This window comes from Pimephales promelas, chromosome 21 (assembly GCF_988280905.1).
Source record: "Pimephales promelas chromosome 21, fPimPro1.hap1.1, whole genome shotgun sequence".
Classification (NCBI taxonomy): Eukaryota; Metazoa; Chordata; class Actinopteri; order Cypriniformes; family Leuciscidae; genus Pimephales; species Pimephales promelas.
In genome coordinates, this window is record NC_142789.1 from 18,289,923 (window position 1) to 18,314,180 (window position 24,258).

Here is a 24,258-nt window from a genome sequence, read left to right on the forward strand (position 1 = left end):
ACGTTTAACGCCTCGTAACTGAAAAAAGGGCGCCGATGTGAGTGTGCACAGCACACCAACGTGAAAAACGTCACACGTTAACGCCTCTGACCAATGAGATTGGCACTTTTGCTCATGTCTGGAGCTTCTGAAGTTACAGTAAAACACAACTTGGGGGCGCTCAAACACAAAAGGGTCTTGCCGAGCACACATACGTAACGGCGAAGAAGATATAAGCCAAGTAGCGTCTAAACTGCCGGGAAGAAATAAGACAAGGAAGATGGAAGGCATGATGAATGTAGAGCTGCTGGTCTCTGTGTCGGAACAAAGAACTATGTGAAAAACGCGACAGCGACTACAAATAGGACTATTTATGTTTTACATTAAGCGCCATCTAATGTCCCAATGATTTTGCATTTTCACTCAGCTCATTGTCAGCAAAAATCATTTGGGTGTGAACTCAAAAAATGCGTTGAAAAACGCTGGCGAATAACACACACCGGTATTCCTACCGGTCTGAATAGCCTTTTATACAGTATGCTGATTTGGTGCTCAGAAGCTTTTCTTATTATCAGTGTTATACTTTTTATTGTTTATTTTTTAGGAAACAGGTGCATTTTTTATTTTATTTTATTTATTTTTTTATTTATTTTTTTACGATTTTTTGATCAAAGAAAAGTTAAAAAGAACGGAATTTATTTTAAATAGTTTTTTTTTTTTGTAACAATGTTAGTCTTTGCTGTCATTTGATTAATTGAATGCATCTTTACTGAATACAGAATGGTTATTTATAAATTCAATTTAAGTGAAGTTAAAATTGTGAAGAAAAATAGTCATAGTCAACTGGCTTCTACACAAAATCTTAACATTAAGTGAAAAATATCAAGTTGGCACAAGAGGTACATACTAAAACAAGCATTCTAAACCTTCTCGAATAAATAGAGAACTCAGACATAAACACAAACGCTTTGTTCCACACTTCCATAAGAAAACTTTTTCCCTCCCGTCCGGCCCTCTTAACTCTGCAAGCCATACGTTTAATAGGAGAATCCGACCAACTTGACGGAACATCCTTCAGCTGTTGCCAGTGGTTTTATAGAGTGTCGTCGGATGGCACAGTAAATGCACATTCATGTGTGATCCCCGTTAATAGGCCCTGAGTGTAGATGTCAGAGTGTGTAATGTAATCGCTTTTTGTGTAACTTTGATTGCATCCTCACAGGCATGCCCGGAATGATATCTTCCCCGGCTTTGATGTTACTTGGCTCTGCCGTTTATAAGCAGCATTTACTAGCGTACTAGTGTCGACTACGCCTTCTTTGGCTGGTGTCACTACACGTCGACTCGCTGGCGGTCAGGGAGCGCTTATGTTAGAGTGAGGACAATGTTTCTCACCCAGCTGCTGAGCCAGACTTCTCCATATCTCTTCCCACCTCTCTCTCTCTCTCTCGTTCTTTCTTTCTTTGTTTATTAGTTGCATGGCCTCTGCTATCTCGCTGCGATATCGCCTGGAGGCCAGAGGTGTGGCCCCTGAGCAGACATGAAGAAACAAACAACCCTGTTTCTCTCACGTCTCTCAAATATTTATCACTGTCCCAAAACTCGCAACCCTCGACCTTTTCACACACACTTCTCAGGCAGAAATCAGGTCAGGCACCTCTCCGAAACCTCTTTGATTAAGAACGTGTCATTATTTTGAGGAAAAAAACGAGTTTTCTGTTGCATAAATGATCTTGACAGAGCAGAATTGATTTACAGTGGAAGGAAGGAGGATGAGGTTGCTTTAGGCGAGTATAAATTGCACCAAGCAGATCTGACAAATTAATCAAGAGTCGCTCGCAGAAATCAAAATTCAGCTGTTTGAGACAGAAACTTAGCACTTTTGTCAAGCCCCCCGCCCGCCACGCTTTCTCTCTTTTTTTTAAAATTCTATATTTAACGAGGATATTGAAATTTAAATAGTTACCGTTCATGGGCCGTTTTACATCTCCAGTAAAAGCCAGTGGGTTTAATGGTTCGCAGTGGTGATGAACCACGTGAGAAGTGGCTTTTAATGCTCACTCTCTCACACACGGCAAATGGAGCAATCAGAAAGCCTGCCAACACACACACACACACACACACACACAGCAATTCGTCCCTCATCTCATCCCAGTGTGTGTGGGAGAACGAGTGGGCTTTGGATTTTTCTGCATGTGAATACCCATACAAATATGATTTTACATACAAAGATGGAGTCGAGCGCAGGAAAGAGAGAGCAACTGCATGTTTATGTATGCGTGTGCACTTATGCATGTGCGAGTTAACCTTTACATCCCTCCAACCCTTAATTACAGCCCAGCTGATATATTTTTCCTTTTTTTATCCCTTCTCTGTGCTGTTAAGTAAAACCAAGGTCACAATAATGGGAATCTAAGGTGAATGCCTTTCAAGGCGTGCAGTTAACGTGAAAAGGGCCCACTGAATCAAATCATTAAAAAACCCTTAATTATTCTTTAATTATTCCTGCAACTATTCAGCTTCATATCGCCATGAATTAAAGGGGTAATGAGTGGGCGAGAGGCAGCAGGGCCAGTCGGGTGGCAGCGAGGTGTGGAGGAAAGTTTAAACCGAGAGACGGGCGACATATCGCGATCCAAATGCCTTTAGTGTGGTAAATGGAGTTTCCCTTCACACCTTACGGCTCACTGACTTTCTCTGTTTGAAATGGCCGTGGCTTGGCATCACAGACGCGAGGTAGCTCACCTTCAATATCCCGTAGAGCGGCATGGCGACAGGTAGTAAAAAAAAGGACGCAGTGGTGTGAGATGGATTTTGTAGAGGGCAAACAGTGTTTTAGTGTCGCACGGTAGAACCACTCGCCTGGTAAAAACAGTGGGATATGAGCGAGTTCAAGGCTCGTTTACGACCAAAGAGTTTTGTACACTCGGGTTGGTCCAAGAGAAGCCTGGAAATGTTGAACATCGGGCTTGTTGGTAGTTTGACCTGGGACAGGGCCGTCGCCAGAACGTATATAATGGGGAGGTATTTCGTTTTCATAGGGGGGCACACTTTATGATCTGAGAAACAGACATTCGCCAAAACAATAACAACTCATATGCATTATGCACACTTGAAAACGTGAAACACAAAAGCTCTGCAATTCCACCAAACACAGAATAATAATATAAACAATACATAACAAATAGCAATAAAAATGTGTACAATGTATGAAGACACCTTTAAAATGGTTTAATGCAACGGCTCTCTGGGTGATGGTAATTTATAAATAGAATTATATTTTTAAGTTCTATTTGGGGAAGGATGCATTTGTAGAAATCGCTCACTTATAATTCAAAATTCTCTTTCTTCGGTTGAATACTAAATAAGGTATTTTGAAGAATTTTGGTAACCAAACACTTTTTTTTTCACTATAAAAAATGATTTTTTTGGTGAAGTTAATACTACTGAAAAAAAATAAAATAATTTAATTTACATGAAAAAGTTAGTTCGGGCAAGAATGAAAAAACTAAGTAAATCCCATATCAGTACTTAATTCAAGCAAGTAGAAATGAAAGTGTAAATATCAACTCAATAAAATTAAGTAAAAATTACTCAACTTTTCTGATACTGGGGTTCCCATCATGCACTGGACCTTGAATAATTAATGAGGCTCATTTTTCACTGGTTTTCAGCTGTATTCACGCTGTTTTATCATTGTTTTTTGTTGTCATTGCCATTTTGTGACATTTCGAGTAAATGTTTTGCTCAAAATGACACATTCAAACACAAAAATTATCCATCAAATGTTACCGCCATTGTATGTTGTCTACCAAGTATTGAGGTCTTTGTATTCACATGATGCTTAATATCTGACTTGATGTAATATAAATTACTTAGATGATCTAAGTAAAGCACATACTATAAATTACTAATACAATTCAATATTATTGTTTTAGTGGATTGTAATGCAGAGGCAAAGGAAATTTCAACTAAATCGATATTAATCAACCTTTTACTAGCCAAGTTAAAATTCTGGAAAGTTTACTTAATTCCATATTTTCTAATTAAAGCTACTGATAAATATGTTTAGGTTTTTACTTGGCAAATCTTTGTAAATTTTACTAGCGTTTTCTGAGTGAAAAGTTGCCTATCTTTTTTCAAGCAATTCCTCCTCCATTTTTTTTTCAGTGTGGAAGTCACTCAAACTTACCTTTTTTCACATCTTAGGTTAAACATTTTAGGTTAAACGGTTAAAAATAATCATTTTAAATTGTTTGTTTTAAAATGTCCTGCATTGTCAAATTATTATTATTTTAGTACAACTATTCCAGTTAGTCTTATTTTAATTAATTTTAAGGTAAGAAAAAGCTACATGCATAATAATTATTGAAGAATTCGTTTAGAGAAATTGTTCTTGAGCATGACGCGCAAAGTATTAAAAGTGCACAAAGTATTTTGTCACATCTTTCTTTTTAAGTTTTGCTATGTAGCCCTCTATTGTGTGCCTCATTCCTTGAGTAAGCCTGCATTGCATCTGTAAACGTTATGTGATAAGGAGTTAATGAGGGTATCATTATTCTACTTTTCTCTAGCAGCTGTAGCCGCCGTCCCCCAGGCGCTCCTCCACTGCCCCTGCGTGTCCAAGGGCCTCCGTGCTCTGCACTTTCGGTCAACATGCACTTCCATGTCAGATAGGTCATCCATGCAAAGCTGAGATTTTAATCTTAATAGGCTTTCCTGGGTAAATTAATAATCTGAAAGTAAAACAAACAGCGGTGGGTCTGCGGTGGCCACTGCGGTTAGCCAGAGCTATGGTTGGAGATGTGTAATGACAGTGTTAGTGGGTGCAAGCCAGTCTCACTTAGGACTCTGTAAAAGAGTAGCTAGCTGAAAGTAGCAGCTAGTTCAAACAGAGGAAAGTAAACATGGTACTGTAAGTGTAACAGAAAGACTTTACTTTATTTTTTTTCTACTTCGAATGCAGGAAATGAGAGAGTATTATTTTGAGTGTACTATTTTAAATCTTTGGCAGTGTAAAAACCTCACACATATACAGTTTCTTCTTGTTTTTTTCTCTTTTGAAAATGATTTCCAGGTTTCCAAGTTAACTTTCATGACATTTCTGATTATCTGAATGAGCATTAACTATAATAACGTTCATTCAGATCTTCAATAGACCCTCGGTTGACAAGTTTCGATCAGACCCCAACACTAAGAAGAATATTAATAGTGATGTTTGCCTTAGCTATACTAATAAAAACACATTTTGTCCCACATCCTAAAGTTTTCACAGAATTAGTAATTGATCATTGTAAATTATTAATCCTATCTCGGCTGTTCTGCCCTCACAAACCTGTTTCTTGTTTTTGCCTAATAACCTTCATTGTTCTGGAGAATGAAACATACCCCTAACCCGACTATGCACACTAAAAATCATTGACTTCCACATGCCTCTGTCTGTTCCCAAAGCTTTTAATCAGAGCAAGGTGTGCCATGGTGAGGTGTTTCACAGTGATAAAGCACATACAGGTCTATGTTTACCTGTGTAGAGGAGATAGAGACTCATTCAGCTGAGCACTGAATAAGTAACCAGTGTGTAAACACCTTTCATGTGCTTTATTAACTACATAAAACCCTCACCCAAGCAAACAGAACCATAAAAAAACATCCAAAAGGTGCCTTTTCCATTTGACAATGGCATGATTTTGTGTTAAATAAACTTTCCTGTACATAATTAATGGATAGGGAAGTATCAGTGTAGCATCAGTTTAGGGATCAGGCAGGTGTCTGTATTTCAGATCTCCCAAAGGCTTAAGGCATAAATTGGCTTTTCGTGCTGATCTCTGGCTGGTTTCTACCACCTGTGTTTTAATCATTACTGTAATTCAGGATGTAACAAAAACTGATCCGAGATTAGAAGCAAAGGGCAAATTTTACCAGCGCTCTCCCAGACAGGTGTTGTGTGTTTTAGTTCAGTCAATCATAAATAAGGAAACCTGTCTCCTCACTGTCAGGTTTGCCACGCCAAGAGAAGGATGGACAGATGATTTACAGGACACATTCATTCGCCGCCTGCCAGGTGTTTAAGCTGCCTTTTAGAGGAATGCTGAAAAAAGATGAATATGCCTTATTATGGAGGCACTTTAGCCCTTAAGCAAGAAGCTGATCTTGTTTTATCCTGTTTTCATTTTTTTTTTATGCCTTTAGACATATGCGACTCCTTGCACCCAGCTACCTCACCTCATCCTAGAAACCCAGTGTTATGCTACTCATTTGATAGCACCAAATTTTCCAGTGTAAGCAGATGGACCGAACAGTTTTGGTGCTGCCTATTGTGACATGGTGTCTCTTTACATAAGAAGTACTGGTGTTTAAATGTCCTTTATTGGGTTTGTGTGTTGTGATAAAGAAAATGGAGAGAAAAGGTACAATAATAAGATTTGGATTACAGATGAATTTATTTGTTTTAAAGAGTGTCTTTTTTTTTACATGCGTGTGCTATGTCCTTGTAACACTGAACACATTGTCGTTCTCTCACTAAAAATGTCTTGTTTTAGTAAAATATTTAAACATCCATAAAACAGCAACATAAAATATAATAAAATAAATTGACTGATAAGTTTAGCAAAATACCATAAAATATTGTGAATTGTTGTCAGAAAATATATATTAAATTAAGAATATTTTAAGCATAAATTTAATAATTAGGTGCAATTTATGCTTAAGCCAATATGGGGTGAATATCTGATGCAGATATTTGTTTTTGGTTTAATTTATTTGATTTATTCATTCATTCATTTATTAATTTTTCCACTTTATTTATGATTGTATTAAATTTAGGGCTGTCAAACGATTAATCGTGATTAATCGGATCCAAAATAAAAGTTTGTATTTACATAATATATGTGGGTGCACTGTGCATAATTGTTTATATATATATATATATATATATATATAATACACACATGCTTGTATATGATTAAGAAATATTTTCATGTATATACTGTATATAGATTTATGTATAATTTATATTATATATAAATTAAATATGTTAAATAAAAATAGTATTTTTTTCTTAAATATACATGCATGTGTTCATATATATATATATATATATATATATATATATATATATACAAAATAATTATACACAGTGCACCCACATATATTATTTAAACACAAACTTGTATTTGGGATGCGATTAATCGTTTGACAGTCCTAATTAAATTATGATTATTATTATTGTTTATTTTGTTGCAGCATATGTTCAATTTCTGTTTAGTTAAAATCATTCTTTCTCTCTCTTTTTTTGTCCAGCTGCAGGAGTACTACAAGAAGCAACAGGAGCAGTTGCACCTCCAGCTCCTTACCCAGCAACAGCAAGCAGGGAAGCAGGCCAAAGAGGTGAGACACCCTTGCCCCTTCCCTCTGTAGTGCGCTTCACAGTGTACTTCACCTTCATTGCACCCTAGATGAGCATCCTCAAGAAGCCTGACACATCATTTGTCACACAGCAGAGGCCAGTTCCTCTTGAAAGCCAGGAATGAACTCTTTGAAAATAACTGTATTCTCACGTGTGAGATGATTGCATGACTGATTGTGGGCTGCACTGAGCGGCACAGGCCTTATAAAGGCTCTGTAATCACTGAGCATTACATGAAATCCTCTGTAGGAAAACAGACGAATGTTTTTTTTCCTCTCCTCTGTCAAGCAGTCAATTGCATTTTGTGTATTAAGTGGTTCAAAAATGCGGATTAAGACATTTGGGGAATATGGATTTTCATTTCTCTGTCATTGACCAAAGTCATGCTCCAAACCTTACCATGGGCTTCCCCGCTAATACTCGTTAAGTATTAATTTACAAGTCGCCGCTTGCTAAGCCTAGTGGAAAATCCCTATTACAACTGACTGTGGTGGAGTCGACGAGTTTCTTTAATTGTCAATTAAGGCACTGGAGGAGGAGAAGGACCCGATGTGGGTAATGAAGGTGAGGGGGAATCATGTTGGATCACTAAGGATAAGACTGCAGCACAACAAAGGCAAGGGCATAATCACCCGTCCGCGCACTGCGGGAGAAGAGATCTGCGCTATAATCTGGCGGTCAAATGAAATCCAAACTTTTGCGGCCTGTGTGTTAGGGCCGTGAGCTATATCTGATACAACTTAATCAAGTAGTTTCTGCGAGGGCTTAATGAACAAACGGCTTAGCGGAGAGATTAGAAAATAGCAGGTTACCAATGCTTGTGTAGCTTAGTCTAGTTAGTCTTCCAGCGTCTACAAACTGGTGTGTAAAAATTGCTTGAACTGGTTTTACAGCCTGCCTATCTGAAAACAGCATAGATTAGCACATATCTGCTAGCACAGTTAAGGTTTTGGTACCGTGTTGATGAAAGGTGACCACCAATGTATTGAGGGTTCAAGGTAAGTCCTGCTAAACATGTTCAAACCAACCTAAGATAGCTGTCTAGGTTTAACTGGTCAGTCAACTATTTAAAATGAGCCCAGAACCACCAAAACAGCAGAGATGAGCACATAGCTGCTAGCACAAGTGGTATCCTGTTTAAATGAAATGAGATCAGTGAATTTGTGGAATTGAGGTGAGCACTGCTAAACAAAATGTTTAAAATGGCCTAGATTGTCTCCAAGCCTGACTAATTTTTATTTTTTTTATTTTGCTGGTTTAACTAGCCTAACCAGCTTAACCATGTTAGGAGACTGACTTGAATGAGAGAATAATCTACAGTCTCAGTTGTGATGGTCTCAGCTAACAACTCCACCACAAATGGCAAATAGGACAAATCCCATCTAAGCTCCATAGGGTTTGAGGGTGGTTTGCAGTCCTCTGTATGTGTGACTGAGAGGATCAAAAAATGAATGAGCTCTTGACTTCATAGCAGGTGAGAGACTGAGGTGGGGGTGGACGACGGGGATTAAGACCCGTTAGATATGCCCTAGACAATATAGTGACTGATAGGGCAAATGCGTGGCAAATGCACAAGGTGCCCGAAGCACACACACACTTCAAATGAGACCAGTATCCTGACATTTTCCACAGATAGCCAAGGAACGTGACCGAGACAGAAGGGAAAAAAAGAAAAGAAAAAAGATTGAAAAGTGAGAGGGAGGGGAAAGGTATAAAAAAATTATGACTAACCTTATTCAAGGCCTCAGGAGTTTTTCAGACATTTTCCCTTATTAAATATTAGAGCTAGGGAGATGGTGTGCTCTCTGAGTAGGGAAATTAAATCGGGAGGGCAGTGGTCAGCTCCTCTTCCCCGCGGATCAGCTCACGTTTGTTCAGGGCCTCTTTAGTCAGCCTGAAATTTGGCACTATGCAACTACTCAAGACAAGAATGCTTGGCCAACACGCTGCAGTCCAGTCGTACATACTGAGTGTGTGCTTTTGCGTCACGGTCTCGGTAAGAAATCCAAGTACTCCTTACTCTGCTACTCCACCACACAGTTTTGTTAGGTTGAAAATCTACTGTACCACCACCTGTTTTCTCAAATTAAAATTAAATTAATATTAAAATAGGTTTAATTATTTATTATTTTATTTTTACTTATATTATTACTATTATTAGGAACTTTGTTTTTAATATATTTTTATATTGTAATACTTTCACATTGAATCTCCAAAATAATGTAGAAACAACATAAAGATGGCACAATATATATATATATATATATATATATATATATATATATATATATTTTTTTTTTTTAATGACATTTTTACTAAGCACTATGTATAAAGCCCAGTGTCACTGATATCAATACTGAAAATACCTTTTAATATATCATGGCTTAATACCAATGTTTTTTTTCTTTTTCTACAGACAGTCAGGCCAGTTCAAATTTTTACCTGCCCGGCTAGAATGCACAAAAAAGTTATTGTTTTTATTGTTTTTGACCTATTTAACCTTGTAAAAACCAATTAGTTCGGTTTACTTAATTTTATTATGCCAACTCGTTGCCTTAATTTCATTAAGCAAGCATAACTTAATTGCATCAAGTTATTCTTACTTAATCCATTTAAGTTTTGTCAACTTAATTCTGTCTGTGATCTGAGGAAGTGTACTCCCAGAGTGCATTGTGGCATGAATAAATTAATTGCTTTGTTTTTCTATTTTTGACTTTTTTACAATTTTATTTGCTATCGTTATTGGGGTTATACTTACTAGAGACAGCAAAAAAAAAAAATGGTACTGAAACAAGTCAAGTAATGTTTACAAGGTTTTTCTGAGTAACGAAGGCGTAGCATGCAAACAGTACAGATTACTAAGAAATTTTAAGTTCAACAAATTGTAAGTAAGTTCAACACTAAGTAAAGTTAACAAAAAAAATCTTAGTAAGGACAATGATTAGGTCTGACCGGTAGGAAATATACAAACATTGAATAATCAAACACTGCCTTCATTGCATAAATTGCAAAGAGGTGAGACACCCCTGCCTCACACCTCTTTACGTTTATTTAACACTTTTTAACTAATTTAAAAGAGAATACGGCACTGGCGATCTGTCATTGTGCGCACGTTTCAGGTGTTTATTCACAACATACAGATCTTCATACAGTTCTTTTTTTGCGTCTTATCGCACTTGAATGGTTTAAAAGCACCCGAATGAAGGATAGTGCAATCATATACTGTTGCACAGGATGACAGAGAAAGGATGACAGAAAAAAAACGTTAAATATTTTTTTACCCATTAAACTTTTATTTTGATACCCCTAATTTGATTATAATTTATTTTATTTATGAATTAATGTAATAAAAAAGTATTTATGTGTGTAGATAGATAGATAGATAGATAGATAGATAGATAGATAGATAGATAGATAGATAGATAGATAGATAGATAGATAGATAGATAGATAGATAGATAGATAGATAGATAGATAGATAGATAGATAGATGCGTGCTGTCTACATTGGGCATTACAGCAAGGGAAATTTAAGTATATTGGATTAAGCCATGTTTAACGATTTGTGTGTCTGTTTTGCCTGGCATGTAGTGGTGTTCCCCTGGGGACTAGTGCACTGACAGCACTGGACTAAGAGTAAAGCAGTCAGGCGTGAGGAGGCGAAAGAAGATAGAAAGACAAGAACGTGTGGTGTTGTTTCTCATCCCTCTAGCCCTCTTATAAAGCCCTTCGTCCTCTGAAACATACCTTTCCATGTTCTGCCATGATGTTGGTTCAACTGGCACAGTTACTGTAACTGACCGCTGAAACCATGAAACAAACCGTTTCTCTGGCCATAATAACAGCACATCAATTTTGTCATCAAAATACATTTTCCTTGCATTCTTCATTAGTAGCATCATATTTCAACAATCAAGGCCTGTTTATATAATCTGTGATTGAAATCGGAAGCTTATATTCAGGGCTTTGTTTTTGTAAAACACCTGAAGATGGAGAGATGACACTTCATGCTCTCCTTCAGTAAAAGATGCTTTAATTGCAGCCCATATCACTGCCAGTCAACATAAGCAGGTTGAGAGGTGAGATAGATGGATAGAAAAGCGGGAGAGATGGTTGCCACACACATTTTTGCATCATCAATCCAGACTTTTGCTCTTTTTCTATTTTTTTGTTTTGTTTCACCCTCTCTCTCTCTCTCTCTCTCTCTCTCTCTCTCTCTCTCTCTCTCTCTCTCTCTCTCTCTCTATCTCTCTCTCAGTTTGATGGTTGAGCTGTGGAGTCACCCTGGAGTCAGCCTAATGAAGTAGCGCTGTCAGTCGGGCCTGGCGTGCCCAAACTCTGTTTGATGTGCTCATAAATCAAGCTGACAGGCCTGTTACTTCGCTAGCTTTAGCCACTCAACTGCATCTAATGTAAACAGCGTGCAGACACAATGTGTTAAAGAACTTGAACTGTGTCTCTTGAGACCGAAACAGGGAGAGAAATAGAAAGGAGAGGAGACGGGGATGAAGAGGAGGAGGAAGAGAGAGGGATAGACATGCTGAATATTGGCATTAGCTCACTTCTTCGGTTGTCTGTTTGTTAACTGAATGTTCTTTGTTCACACATCTTTCAGCCTCAAAGTTGGGGGTGGGGGGGGACAGGTGCGTCTCTCCACGGAGAGTTGGGGCCAGACTAAGAAAGAAGTTAAGTTTTGAAAGTTCATAAGTGCGATTCTTGAAAAATACTTAAGATGTTCTCAGTTTTTTCTTTGTGTGTGTGTTTATGGGTGTGCTGAACATTGCCGAAAATTAGGTTTAATTTTAAAATTAAAAATGCGGTCCCTATTTGAGGCAATTTTGTAATGTTGTTTCTCAATTTTGAATTCGTCAGAAGGCAAAAAGTATGTCGCATATAATCATGACAGATCATTGCTAATAAAGTATAGAATTATACTCAGTTAGCTTAGCTTAGCACCATGTTAATGTCAGTCTCTTGAGACTGACATTGATTATGTGCTGCCTTTTCCAAATCTTTCACTTTGTGTATGTAGGATGTACTGTATAGGGAACAAAGCAGCTCAGTAAGCTTTGGAAAGGGCTTGTGTTTTCTCTCTGTTGATGTTGACCCATGTGGCCCTTTCCCATGAGGCCTTGTGCCTCGGGTCGTGGCCTCAAGCCACTTCTGACAGTGAGATTAAGAAACTACCTTTTAATTATTTTCCTTTTTTTATTTTCCTTCCCTCCTTCAACATATTTTTCTCTCTCCCCTCCACTTTTTTGTGCCGTTATCTTAAAGGAGATAAGGCCCATCTCTCATTGGGGGAACATCAAAAAGCGTGTTGCTGGAAACAGTGATTTGACTCAGGCCGGTTCAGGAAGGAGGATATTTATCAACACGACACCAACTGACCTTATCGGATGTATAGAAAACCAGGTACACTTCTGTTCAAAAGTTTAGGGTTTGTAAGATTTTTGGTTTGGTTTTAATGTAATGTTGTTGTAAGAAGTCTCATTGTGCTATATTTATTTAATCAAAAATACAGTAAAAACTGAAATATTGTGAAGTAATATTAATAACCAGTAATTAAAAAAAATCCTGATCCTTAAGAAATCATTATAATATATTGATGAATAGAATGCTCTAAGGGAAAGCTTTATTTGAAATATAAATATTGTGTAACATTATAAATGTCCTTAATACTTTTGATCAATTCAATTTTTTAAAATTTCTTTAAAAAAAAATCGTGCTTACCCAAACTTTTGAACGGTAGTGTAGTCCTGGCACAAACTCTTAATGTCATCAGTTGTGTTAGGTCAACATAAAATACATGCATTTCACTTATAAATTGGTCTTTTCCAGCCTTTTCTTCACCTTGGCCCTTTTTTCTGTTCTTTCTTACCTCTGGCTAAAGATCTGAAGGGATTTTTTTTTATAAGTTTAGGGCTAGTCTTGGAGTGCAGTGTGCTTATGTCATAGCTGATAAAATGGTTTCTCTTTGTTAAACGTCACCAGAAGTCAGCTGGAACAAAAATAAATCTCTTGAAAGCTGAACGATGACTATCCACACACATTGAGACCTGTTTATTAAACAGTGCAAAACAGAGTTTGGGAGTCATGCTTCTCACGTTTCACAAAACACATTTCATGCATAGTGAAAAAATACCAAGCCTTATTGTAAAATGATAAACATCTGATGTCATATAATCTGTAACTGTTCTTAACATTGCGCACAGATGTTGTTAGTCATTGTTTATTGCCGTGTTAATTGCAAGCCAACCACATGCTAACAGATTGCGACATGCAGGAATGAACAAGCGTGTTTGCAAGCGTGTCTTTGGTTGGCGGTCCTAGACCACATGGAACTGTCACACACAGATTAATGCGTTATCTCTTAATGCATGAGGCTTCACAATGCACTTCGACACTTTGAACCAAGCCTGTTGTCTGCTTGCTGTCTACCGCCACAGGATGTGCTTTGGTGATTGTTGGGGAAAATATCTCTATTCCAGGATATGTCCTATCTAAACATGTCCTGGACGAGGTTGAAGGCTTATAAAAACCAATGAATGTCTCCTCTTTACCGCCCTCTCTATCCTGCTGCTCTCCAAGTCTCTTCCTCCCACTTTTCCCATCTCTTTGTTTTGTTGTTTGTTTAACATGCCCCTCTCTCTCTCTCTCTCTCTCCCTCTCTCTGTCTCTCATTCACAGCAGCAGCAGTTGGGGAATAAACAGCTGGCTTTCCAACAGCAGTTGATCCAGATGCAACAACTACAGCAGCAACACATTCTAAATCTACAAAGACAGGGCCTGGTGAACCTACAACCGGGCCAAGGAGCAGTACCCATTCAGAGCCTGCAGCAAGGTACACATACCAATGCAATTACACAACGTATCTGTTAAACAAGGCTCTTGATTCACTGTTTTTCCTGCATACTAGTAGTTTGTCTCAATTCTAAGTATTTCTGATACAGTACCTGTATGACAAACTGCCTCTGAGTGTCAACAGACACTTGAGTCCACAGGTACTGCCAGATTCTAAAAAGGCAGTATTTTGTCTTGGTTTCCAGATCAAATATCTAAAAGTCCTTACGATGAATTTATGAGAAACAAATTTGCATAAAATATTCAGACATGTTTTCGTAGTTTGTATCTTGAATATATTGAATCTTGTGTTTTTTATTGCACTGCCAATAAAAATGTACTAGTGTGGTAAGACAAAATATACATATTCAAGATGAAAATAAAAACAAGTCTTAATATTTTACACATTGTGGACTTGTATTTTATGCCAAGGACTTTTTAGATATTCCAGCTGGAATACAAGTCAAAGACAAATAAACGCATTTAAAGGTATAAAGTATAAAGTTATAAAGTATTGAAGTATAAAGGCAGATATAGTGTGTGTACACATGTATTTATACACTGTAAAAAAATATTTTTGGTTTAACTTAAAAAAAATAAGTAACCTGGTTGCCTTAAAATTGTTGATTGAAAATTTTGATTGAAAAAGTTGATTGAAATTGAAAAATTGAGTTAATACAATAAAGGAGATTGATTTAATCATCAAACTCAAAATAATAGGTTATCTGAACTAAATAAATTATTTAAGTTGATTTGACAAAAGAAAAAATGTTGTGATAACAAATCTTAAAAATATTTTTTTACAGTGTACTACTACACATACTCTATTTGTGTAGTATATGTAGTATGTGCACAATGTACTTCATGAATGGTCAAATCACCATATTATAAATAAACATATTTAATGTATATCACTAAAAATAGTTAAGTGTAATTAGTTCTGTGCTATTTTTATAAAGTATTGTTTTGCTTATAAGAAGAGTGTTGCTGCTAGCAACATGTTAACGTCAGACTATTGAAATCAGTTACACCTGCTATTTGTGTGATAAGGGAAGAACGTTCTTTATCAAATTTAGTATGTGTTATGGAAGTGAACTTGGGTGCTTTTTGTCAGCTAGTTTTGTTGCAGATACTGACTCACTTAAACTAATGCATATCTTTGAAGGTAAAAAAAAATCTTAGCTGGTCAATCTTGACCGCAAAAATATAACTCCGTCTAGCCCCAGGGTGAGGTGCTACAACCGCAGGCCTCTCAACCCGGTGGTCTGTCTCTTTCACAGCTCTCCTCTTGTCCTCAACAGCCAGAAAAACACCACAGAATGTCTGATTCGCTCCTTTAGTGATGCCTATTAAAGGAAAGTGGAGCTCTGGAGGAAATGCAGTGTGCTAAATAAATGCAGCATCTGTGTTCATGCCCATAGCCCAGGACCAGATGGCATTCTCAGGCTGAGGCCAGAACTGCGTCCGCCGCCCACTTATTCTTCCTTAGTCAGCCTCCACCACACACACACACATATACATGCTCTCAAATTGCCCCGCTACTACATGCGCAACCTTAAAAGCTAATAAAGCTGGCTGTAAAATGAATCCCTCATTCTTCTTCCTCCAAAATTTGGCAATGAGCTATCATCTCAATCTATTAGAGCGAGATGAAGCCCCCCGGAGACTAACTACAGCCATGTCCGTAGAGCCACATGTGAAGCTTGTTAACTTAATCAGCTCATAAAGAGATAAAAGTAAAGCTTGATTGTTGGTTTTGTGAAAGGCAGTCATTTGGATAATAGGTAAAATATGCCACAAAATTCACTGGGCTTTGTGCACAGACTGGGAGGGGGCTTATGTGTGTGCGCATGTGAGTTTTGCATGCTCCAGACGCGCTTACCCTACAGAAGGAAATGGAGGTTTTGAATCAGTTTTAAAATAATTTTTCCTAATTTCGTCAAAGGGTCCAACCAGAAATGGATCTCGACTGAAAACTGGCCACCATCCGCCGAAATTAGACGCATCAACTTTTACAGGTTCCACAGTGGCCATAACATTACAAGAGCCTCAACAGGACAGAACAAACAGGGAGCCGACTCCAGTTTCCATGCCGAAATCCCTGCCACTCTTGCCGATAGGGCCTCCAAAAATGATCCCGGTCTTTTATTAGAGTGCTTGACTCTCATTCTCGCCCATTGCTCTTGACATCTCTGATTATTTCAGTCTTAAGAAAACAGAGACTCGTCATCCGGAATCCTGAGTGGGCCTACCACACACGCGCACGCTCACAGACACATGCGCACGGCTGCTTTTAGGGAAAAAAAGTAGAGGGAGAAAGTAAAGCAGAGGAAGGTTTGCAGATTGATGAAAATAATTTTTAGCGACAGCTGTAAACTTTTGGCTTTGGCATCTTTCTGGCGTAGACCCCAGCGCCCCCCTTCCACTCCTGTTGCTTATGTCATTGTTTCAAGGGGTTTGAAGAACAATAAACTCTGGGCTCTTGGAATCCCTTCAACAAATCTTGCGACAGAACAGAATCATGGAATTTCCCCACAATCCCTCTCTGAAAAGAAGCCCTCCATTATGACTGGCCAGCCATCCATGCGCATTCTTCTGGCTAGTCATGCTTGGCCTTAGCTGCTGCTGAAAAGGATTTGTTCTCTTATCCATGGGTGGCGCCAACCGTTGTTGTTGTTTTCATGTTTGTTTGGCGTGTCCAGTCATTCCCTCAGAAAGGCTAGAGTTTCAAACCCAAGTGACTCACTGTATTAGACAGACTGCTAGCTGGGATGACTTTTGTTTCTTTGTAATATTCACTTAAAAGTTACAGTAAGTCATTTTAATTCCTGTCCAAAGCGTGCAACCAGATCTGTTGGACTCAGCTTAATGCTTTGTGATCACCATGCCAAACTTTTCTTCAGCTCTTTTTCAGGAGTTATGATGCATGAAGCTAGACGAGGGAGCAGACATGAAAAACCAAAGGGGAAGTTTTAATGTTGCCTTGAGATTGGCCATCTACTTATGAATGTTAGTCACATGTAGATGGTAAACAAAGTGTAATGTAGTCCAAGCTGCGGTGAAACGGTAGCATACTGTACATGTTCATACCTAAAAAAAAAAAAAAAAAAGAGTTTGTGCTACTATTCAAAAGTTTGGGGTCAGTAAGATTTTTTTTTAAGAAGCATTAAATTGAACAAAGAAATTATTCAAGATGTTTGCATTATTACATATTTTTGAAATGTTTCTTAAGCACCAAATCCACATATTAGAATTATTTCTGTGAACCTAATGGCTGCTGAACACACAGCTTTGCCATCCCAGGGTGACTTATTTTTTTTTCTGTGAAGTGTGTGTGAGAGAAAGAGAGAGTGTGTGGCCAACCACAGGGGTAACGCCTCACCTGCCCCTGTGTGTGCGACTGTGTGTGTGAGTGTGTGCATGTATGTGTTTGGAAGCAAATGTAATACCAAAACACTTCACTGTAGGTAAACCGCTCCATCTCCACCCTGCGTCCTCCCTTCCACTTCCTATGTTCTGGCTGTTCTGTCACAAAAGTAGAAACTTGCAGAAAACGCCTCCCTCCTCCGTCCACGGCAAAAGCCCCACACCACCGGCCTGGTGTGTGTTTTTTTTTTTTTTCAGGGTTAAAGTACATCCATGGCCCTTTGGTGCTTTTGTCAGGTTGTCTGTGTCTAGTGAACAACAGCCTGTACTGTAGCTGTAAGTGTGGCCGTACATAAATTCCCTGGCCTCGGGCCTGCTGGGAAGAGAGGGGGTGGGGTGAAGAGAGCCAGGCCAGGCGAGGAGTTTTGTTTTGGCGGGGTCCGGTACAAGAATGCTGGCGGACCAGACATAATATTTAGATTGCTATTAAGTCTTTGCCATGTGAGATAGCGTAGCAGGCTGTGGCTTTTCGGGAACAGCGTGCGCCAGACGAGCTTACCCCCCTCCCCCTCTTTTTTACACCCTCAAATCCCCCTCCCAACCTAGACCCCCTCCGCCTTTCCAAGGGACGAAAACAATCCCGAATTCAGCAAGTTTGAGGGGAAAATAAAACAAAAAAATGCCAAGAGAGCATCTCGCCAAGATTAATTCACCCAGTGAGTTCCAGTGCTGGTCGGGACAGTGATAATTATAAATGGAGGTAGCCAGGGGGATTTGCGGAGATGTTGAAAGATAACAAAAACACGTTGAAATTAGCCATTTGGTTCCTCAGATTTAGAAAGATTTTGTCCTTCTGCTGTCCCGTGAACTTAACAAGTCCCATTGGCGCCCCCCCCCCCCCCCCCCCGTAATGAAGTGTGGCGCGGTGTGCGCCTGGTGTTTTATGGCTTGCCACACTAATGTCAGCGCACTGCCAGACTTTAAGATCTCTGGGGCGGGATGCGCTGCCAGCTGGCCGCCGTTCAAGATGAGGTGAGGTGGAGAGGGGGTGTCCTAAGATGTGTGATAAGGAGAGACGCAGATTTTGAATGCTTTCAGAAGGAGCTTTCATCATTCAACACTAGGCTTATAACCTTCAGCACAACAAAGATGAGGAAAACTAATAAACATACTGAAAAAAAAAATGTCTCCTGGTATTGGTTTCATCATATGGCACCTGTTGTTGATTCTGGGATTGTCAACTCACCAATTTGTGTTTGTTTTAATGGAGTTTGTGTTGTTTTTTTTCTGACTAAGGACATTATATGGATTATTGTAATACATATTGATTTATACAGTAGTTTGTAGTAATCTCTCGATTGCTTTCTGTCCATCTCAGCCATGTGTCCCACTGACCTGCAGCAGTTGTGGAAGGACGTGGCCAATGTTCAGAGCACAGAGGAGGCCATGAAACACGAGGGTCTCGATTTGACCACCAACAGCTCCAACACTACCTCATACTCGGCCTCCAAGGTCTCACCTCAGATCCCCCATCATCCTTTGCCAAATGGACAGAACTCTGTGCACACTCCAAAGAGAGACAGGTCAGTGGAAAATTCACGATCAAACTTCGTTTATCCACGGGATATGGTTTATAGTTAGTCGAAGACTGAATGGACACTATCCACAGTTTAAAATGAAAACTGACAGTATATTGAAAGTATGCAAACAAACAAATGCTATAGTTATACTCATGTGTTTTCACCATGAGCATTCAGAGTGCCAACTGCTAAATGACAGCGTTTTATAAATAGATATTTTTTATCACTCAAGTCGTATTTCAAGGTCTCTGCTGTCAGGTGCTGTTTGATGAGCTGATGTAAAATGCCTGGGTTCATTTGATATTAGGTGCTCGTGTGAGTTCCTCAGAACATAGCATGCCTTCAGCATGACTGACGCCCCTGTGCCAGTTTAGCATGAGTGTGTGTGTGTGTGTGGAGTGGCTGAAAGTATACTGTGAGAGCTGAGAGGTGAGCAGCTGTGTGTGTGAGAGAGAAAAGTGGTCCTACTGTGGGGTACTTATACGTTCTATCAATTTTTAAGAGCAAGACTCTTTGAGTGGATCTCGTCCTTCACCAAGGAGTCCAGTGATGAGCATCTCATGCCTTATTCCAAAGGCGCTCACCTGCAGAGCACTCAGTGAGTAAAACACACACATGTATGTATGTATGTATATGCTCACATACATGGTTACCTAGACATCTAAATGAGGGCCCACCTTAGACTGCTGTTGTTCTTATATAAATGTAATGCATCAAACCTACACCGGGCCAGCCAAGCTTATACATGCACACATACAGTACATGCATAAATGAATAATAAATAAAACAAGATGTAAATAAGTGAATCAGAAACATAGTGTAATTCATATTCACTTGAATGGTTCTGCAGTGTGATGTTTTCAGCGGTTCTGCGGATCTTTTTATGTAATATAGCAATTTTTACACCGGTGGGACCTCCAACCTACAGCTAAATAAACCAACACTATCACACGCCCCACCCTATCATGGCTAAACAGAAAGAAAAGCTTTCTTCTAACACTGTTCTCCCTGACTTGGCCTAACACATTTGCACACAAACACACACACATACACTCGCAACTGAAAAGGGAAGAAAAACTGTGCGGTGAGGCTAATGCATGGCACATGTGGACAGTGTGGTTGCCAGTAGTTTGTAATGTCTAGCGCTCGAGCAGCTTCTGAATTGCGTGGGCCGTCCACTGCCAGCACATCTGATGAAGAGGTGGAGGGAGCATGTGTGTGCCGCATCAGGAGGGCCTCATCTGCAAGCAAGCTGCTTTATATTAGGCAGTACTCTGATGTGGAATTGGGAAGAGTTCCCCAGACCTTCAACCGCCACAAGCCACACTCCCCCCATTTTGCCCCCATCCCATGCTTAGCAACAGTCAGACACATGACGAAGGATTCTGTGGTCCCTGCCCTCACAAAAAAAAAAAAAAAAACAAGCTACATGCTAGCCCATGGCTGTTGGCCAGGCCCGAAATGAAAAATTGCTGGATGAAGATTGCTGGCGAGAGTTCGTGGCTGATTCGTTATGGATCTCTACAGAAGCCGGGCCAGAGAGACCTGATCCAGACTTCTCGGCCACGGAGCACACAGTGGCTGTATCTCAAATGAAACAAAACCATAGCGTTTATCCCCAGGCCCCACCAGCAGGCCCTGTCAGCACATCAGCAGCCACCTTATCCGAACTCCCATCGTTACCTAGAAACATCTGAAGATCAGCCACGTTCATTCGTAATTAGATAGTGGCGTGTTGTTCCTGGCCGCATCTCAGACATTTGAACCTGCGTCGTAGTGCAAGATGCTAATACAATCATATACACTTACTATTGGAAGTCTGTCAGTCATGATTATGGAAAGCTGACGTGTTCGTTTTTTTTTTTTTTTTTTTTTTTTTTACATTTACAAATACCGGGTCCTCTCAAACTGCATTTGTTCAAAGCTTCCTGAAGGACTGGCTCAAAGCTATCGGCTTTCCCAGACAGGGAACATTTAAGACTGTTTCCATTGCTTCATTGCTTTGTATTAGTTGCATGTGTGTGAGACTACCATGCAGACTGTCTGAAAGCACTTCAGTAATATATCGACACAAATTAGTTGTTTTGATTAAGCAAGCAGGTGTTTTGATGTTTTTGAGTGTGTATTCCTGTTTTCCTGAACACAACATCATTTTTATGTACACCATTAATATGTACATCATTCATATCATCACATATATCTTTTTTTTTTGTCTTTCTCAGCTCGACCCATGAGGAACACACGGCCTCCCACCCGCTCTTCGGACACGGCGAGTGCAAGTGGCCCGGCTGTGAAGCGCTCTGCGAGGACATGGGCCAGTTCATCAAGTGAGTGACAGCTGTCCGTCAAATCCACTCCAGAAGCACATCGTGTGCTACATGCACGTCAAACCTTGTAACGCGCGTAAAACCCCCTGCCAAGCTTGCAGAGCATTCATCATTGCCTGCTGCGTCCCGCAAAACAAGTCTCTGGCTGTTCCCTCTGTCAATGTGGATTCGTCCTTTTTTCGATGAGCTTGCAGATCGCTTGTAAACTAAAGGCCTTCTCTTGCGCTGAAGTAAGTGTGGGGATGAGAGGAAAGGCAATGATAAAGCCGGGCGGCTGACAGCCATGTTCAGGTGTGATGTTTGAACAGACAAGAGACGAATGAATTCCACAGGGAGGTGGGGGGTGCAAGGTTATTGCTGAAGAGAGCGTGAGACATTCGCCAACGCTGTGGGACTGTACTCGCGTATGAAAAAAGAGGGCTAACGCTTGATAGACAGGTATTTCACAGTCAGAGGACACAATCAGAGTAAACTAGAGTGCCATCTGTAGAGTTACAAGCAAATACGTAGTATGTCACAGACTTGGTTTTCCTTAAAGATTATAAATAGAGAGGGAGTGTTTTTTTTATTTTATTTTTTTTAAGAAAAAAAATTAAACCATAGTGACAGTAAAGACATTTATAATATTGCAAAAGAATTCTTTTTTAAATGAATGCTGCTCTTTTGAACTTTGTATTTATCAAACGATCATGAAAAAATATATAAATATAGAACAGATTCCAGAAATAAAAAATGAGCCGCAAATAAGCATATTAAAATGATTTCTGAAGGGTTATATGATATTCACTGAAAACTGGAGTAATTATGGCTGTTAAAGTCAGCGTTGGCATCACAGAAATAAATTACATGTTAAAATATATTAAAATAGATGAGTTATTTTAAATTTTAATAATATTTCACAATACATTTTTTTTTCCTGGTTTTTGATCAAATCAACAAATATTTGGTGAGCATAAGAAGCAACTGTTAAAAACGCTTAAAAAACATTATCGCACAATATGTATCTATAAACACTCACCTAAAGGATTATTAGGAACACCTGTTCAATTTCTCATTAATGCAATTATCTAATCAACCAGTCACATGGCAGTTGCTTCAATGCATTTAGGGGTGTGGTCCTGGTCAAGACAATCTCCTGACCTCCAAACTGAATGTCAGAATGGGAAAGAAAGGTGATTTAAGCAATTTTGAGCGTGGCATGGTTGTTGGTGCCAGACGGCAGTCCTGTGGGCGAAAAGGCCTTGTTGATGTAAGAGGTCAGAGGAGAATGGGCCGACTGATTCAAGCTGATAGAAGTGCAACTTTGACTGAAATAACCACTCGTTACAACCGAGGTATGCAGCAAAACATTTGTGAAGCAAATACAACCTTGAAGTGGATGGGTGGTTCTGATGGCTACTTCCAGCAGATCATTTCAAACTGGTTTCTTGAACATGACAATGAGTTCACTGTACTAAAATGGCCCCCACAGTCACCAGATCTCAACCCAATAGAGCATCTTTGGGATCTGGTGGAACGGGAGCTTCGTGCCCTGGATGTGCGTCCCACAAATCTCCATCAACTGCAAGATGCTATCCAATCAATATGGGCCAACATTTCTAAACAATGCTTTCAGCACCTTATTGAATCAATGCCATGTAGAATTAAGGCAGTTCTGAAGGCGAAAGGGGGTCAAACACAGTATTAGTATGGTGTTCCTAATAATCCTTTAGGTGAGTGTATACAGAATATACATACTGTATGTATAATATCTGTATTAAAGTAATTCTTTAGTAATACATTCCAGGTACACAAAGTAATTTTAGCCTAAAAAGTTGTCTGTAAAAAGTTTATATATTATTTAGTGTACCTTTTGGGCCTGATCATTTCTGAATTCAGATGTGCAAGAACTCCGTAAATGAACTATATGGCTTTCACAACACTCATTCCCAAAGGTTCAGCTTAATATTTTTGCACAGGAAACTAGTTTACACGTGCCCTGCTAGTAACCATAGAGACCGATGTCCGGTTCTCTTCTCGTTGACCTGTCCTACGTTCAAGAGGAAGCGCGTGTGTGTGCTTGTGTGTCTGATCAGGTAGCTGCCCGCAACTCTTCAATGCTGTCAGAGGCCGATTAACTCCCCACTCCCATAATTCTGCCTCTCCATTCCTGAGCGCTCCACTGCTGGGTCAAGCAAATTGTTTTCACGCTTCGTTAGTGGTTTGCTTAATTAGCTCATTTACAATTAGAAGCCTTTGTTTCTTGGATACAAGCAAAGACATCAAAAAGAGACTCCCTCCCCTCCCCTATCTCCCTTTTCCCAATCTCTTTTTCTTTGCGCGTGTGTTTGCCAGTTTGGGGTCTTTAGGGATGCTGGGGAGGGGGGAGAGAGGAGATAAAGAGAGGAAGAGATCAGACAGGGAAGGCGATGTAAACAGTCCCATTGTCTCTGTGTGTTAAAGTAATGAGACTTCACAGTGGAAAGTCCTGACATGTCCGCCTGTCACAGGGGTGCGAGCCAGCCATTGCCGTGGCCCCAGCGGGCTCGAGGCTCGCAACGAAACCGCTGTTTATTTTCTCTTCCTCTCCCTCGAACACCTTCTTTGATATCCAGCAGGTCAGCGCAATCTCTTACAGTGGTCTATTCTTGTCCATTAATGAGTGGCGGTCATATCCCCGTGTGTTTATTTGCTGGGACGGAATGCTTAGCCCTCGCGTCATCTTTTGACTCCGGGGCTGTGCTTTCTCGAGGGGACCGCTGTATTGACAAGCCAGAAAG

At 39.6% G+C, this 24,258-nt stretch overlaps 1 protein-coding gene across 5 annotated transcripts in view; it reads left to right on the forward strand.

Annotated features, from left to right (window-relative positions):
- Positions 1-24,258, forward strand: part of foxp4 (forkhead box P4) — a 133,282-nt gene that overhangs the window by 80,899 nt on the left and 28,125 nt on the right. For 2 of the 5 annotated variants that reach the window (XM_039673575.2, XM_089124811.1), the window contains 6 exons: positions 7,279-7,365; positions 12,661-12,798; positions 14,074-14,227; positions 18,971-19,175; positions 19,675-19,770; positions 21,395-21,499. In XM_039673575.2, the coding sequence (XP_039529509.1) occupies positions 7,279-7,365; positions 12,661-12,798; positions 14,074-14,227; positions 18,971-19,175; positions 19,675-19,770; positions 21,395-21,499 (785 nt within the window). The remainder of the gene's footprint in view (positions 1-7,278; positions 7,366-12,660; positions 12,799-14,073; positions 14,228-18,970; positions 19,176-19,674; positions 19,771-21,394; positions 21,500-24,258) is intronic. The other 3 variants (XM_039673576.2, XM_039673579.2, XM_089124810.1) reach the window with 3 other exon arrangements.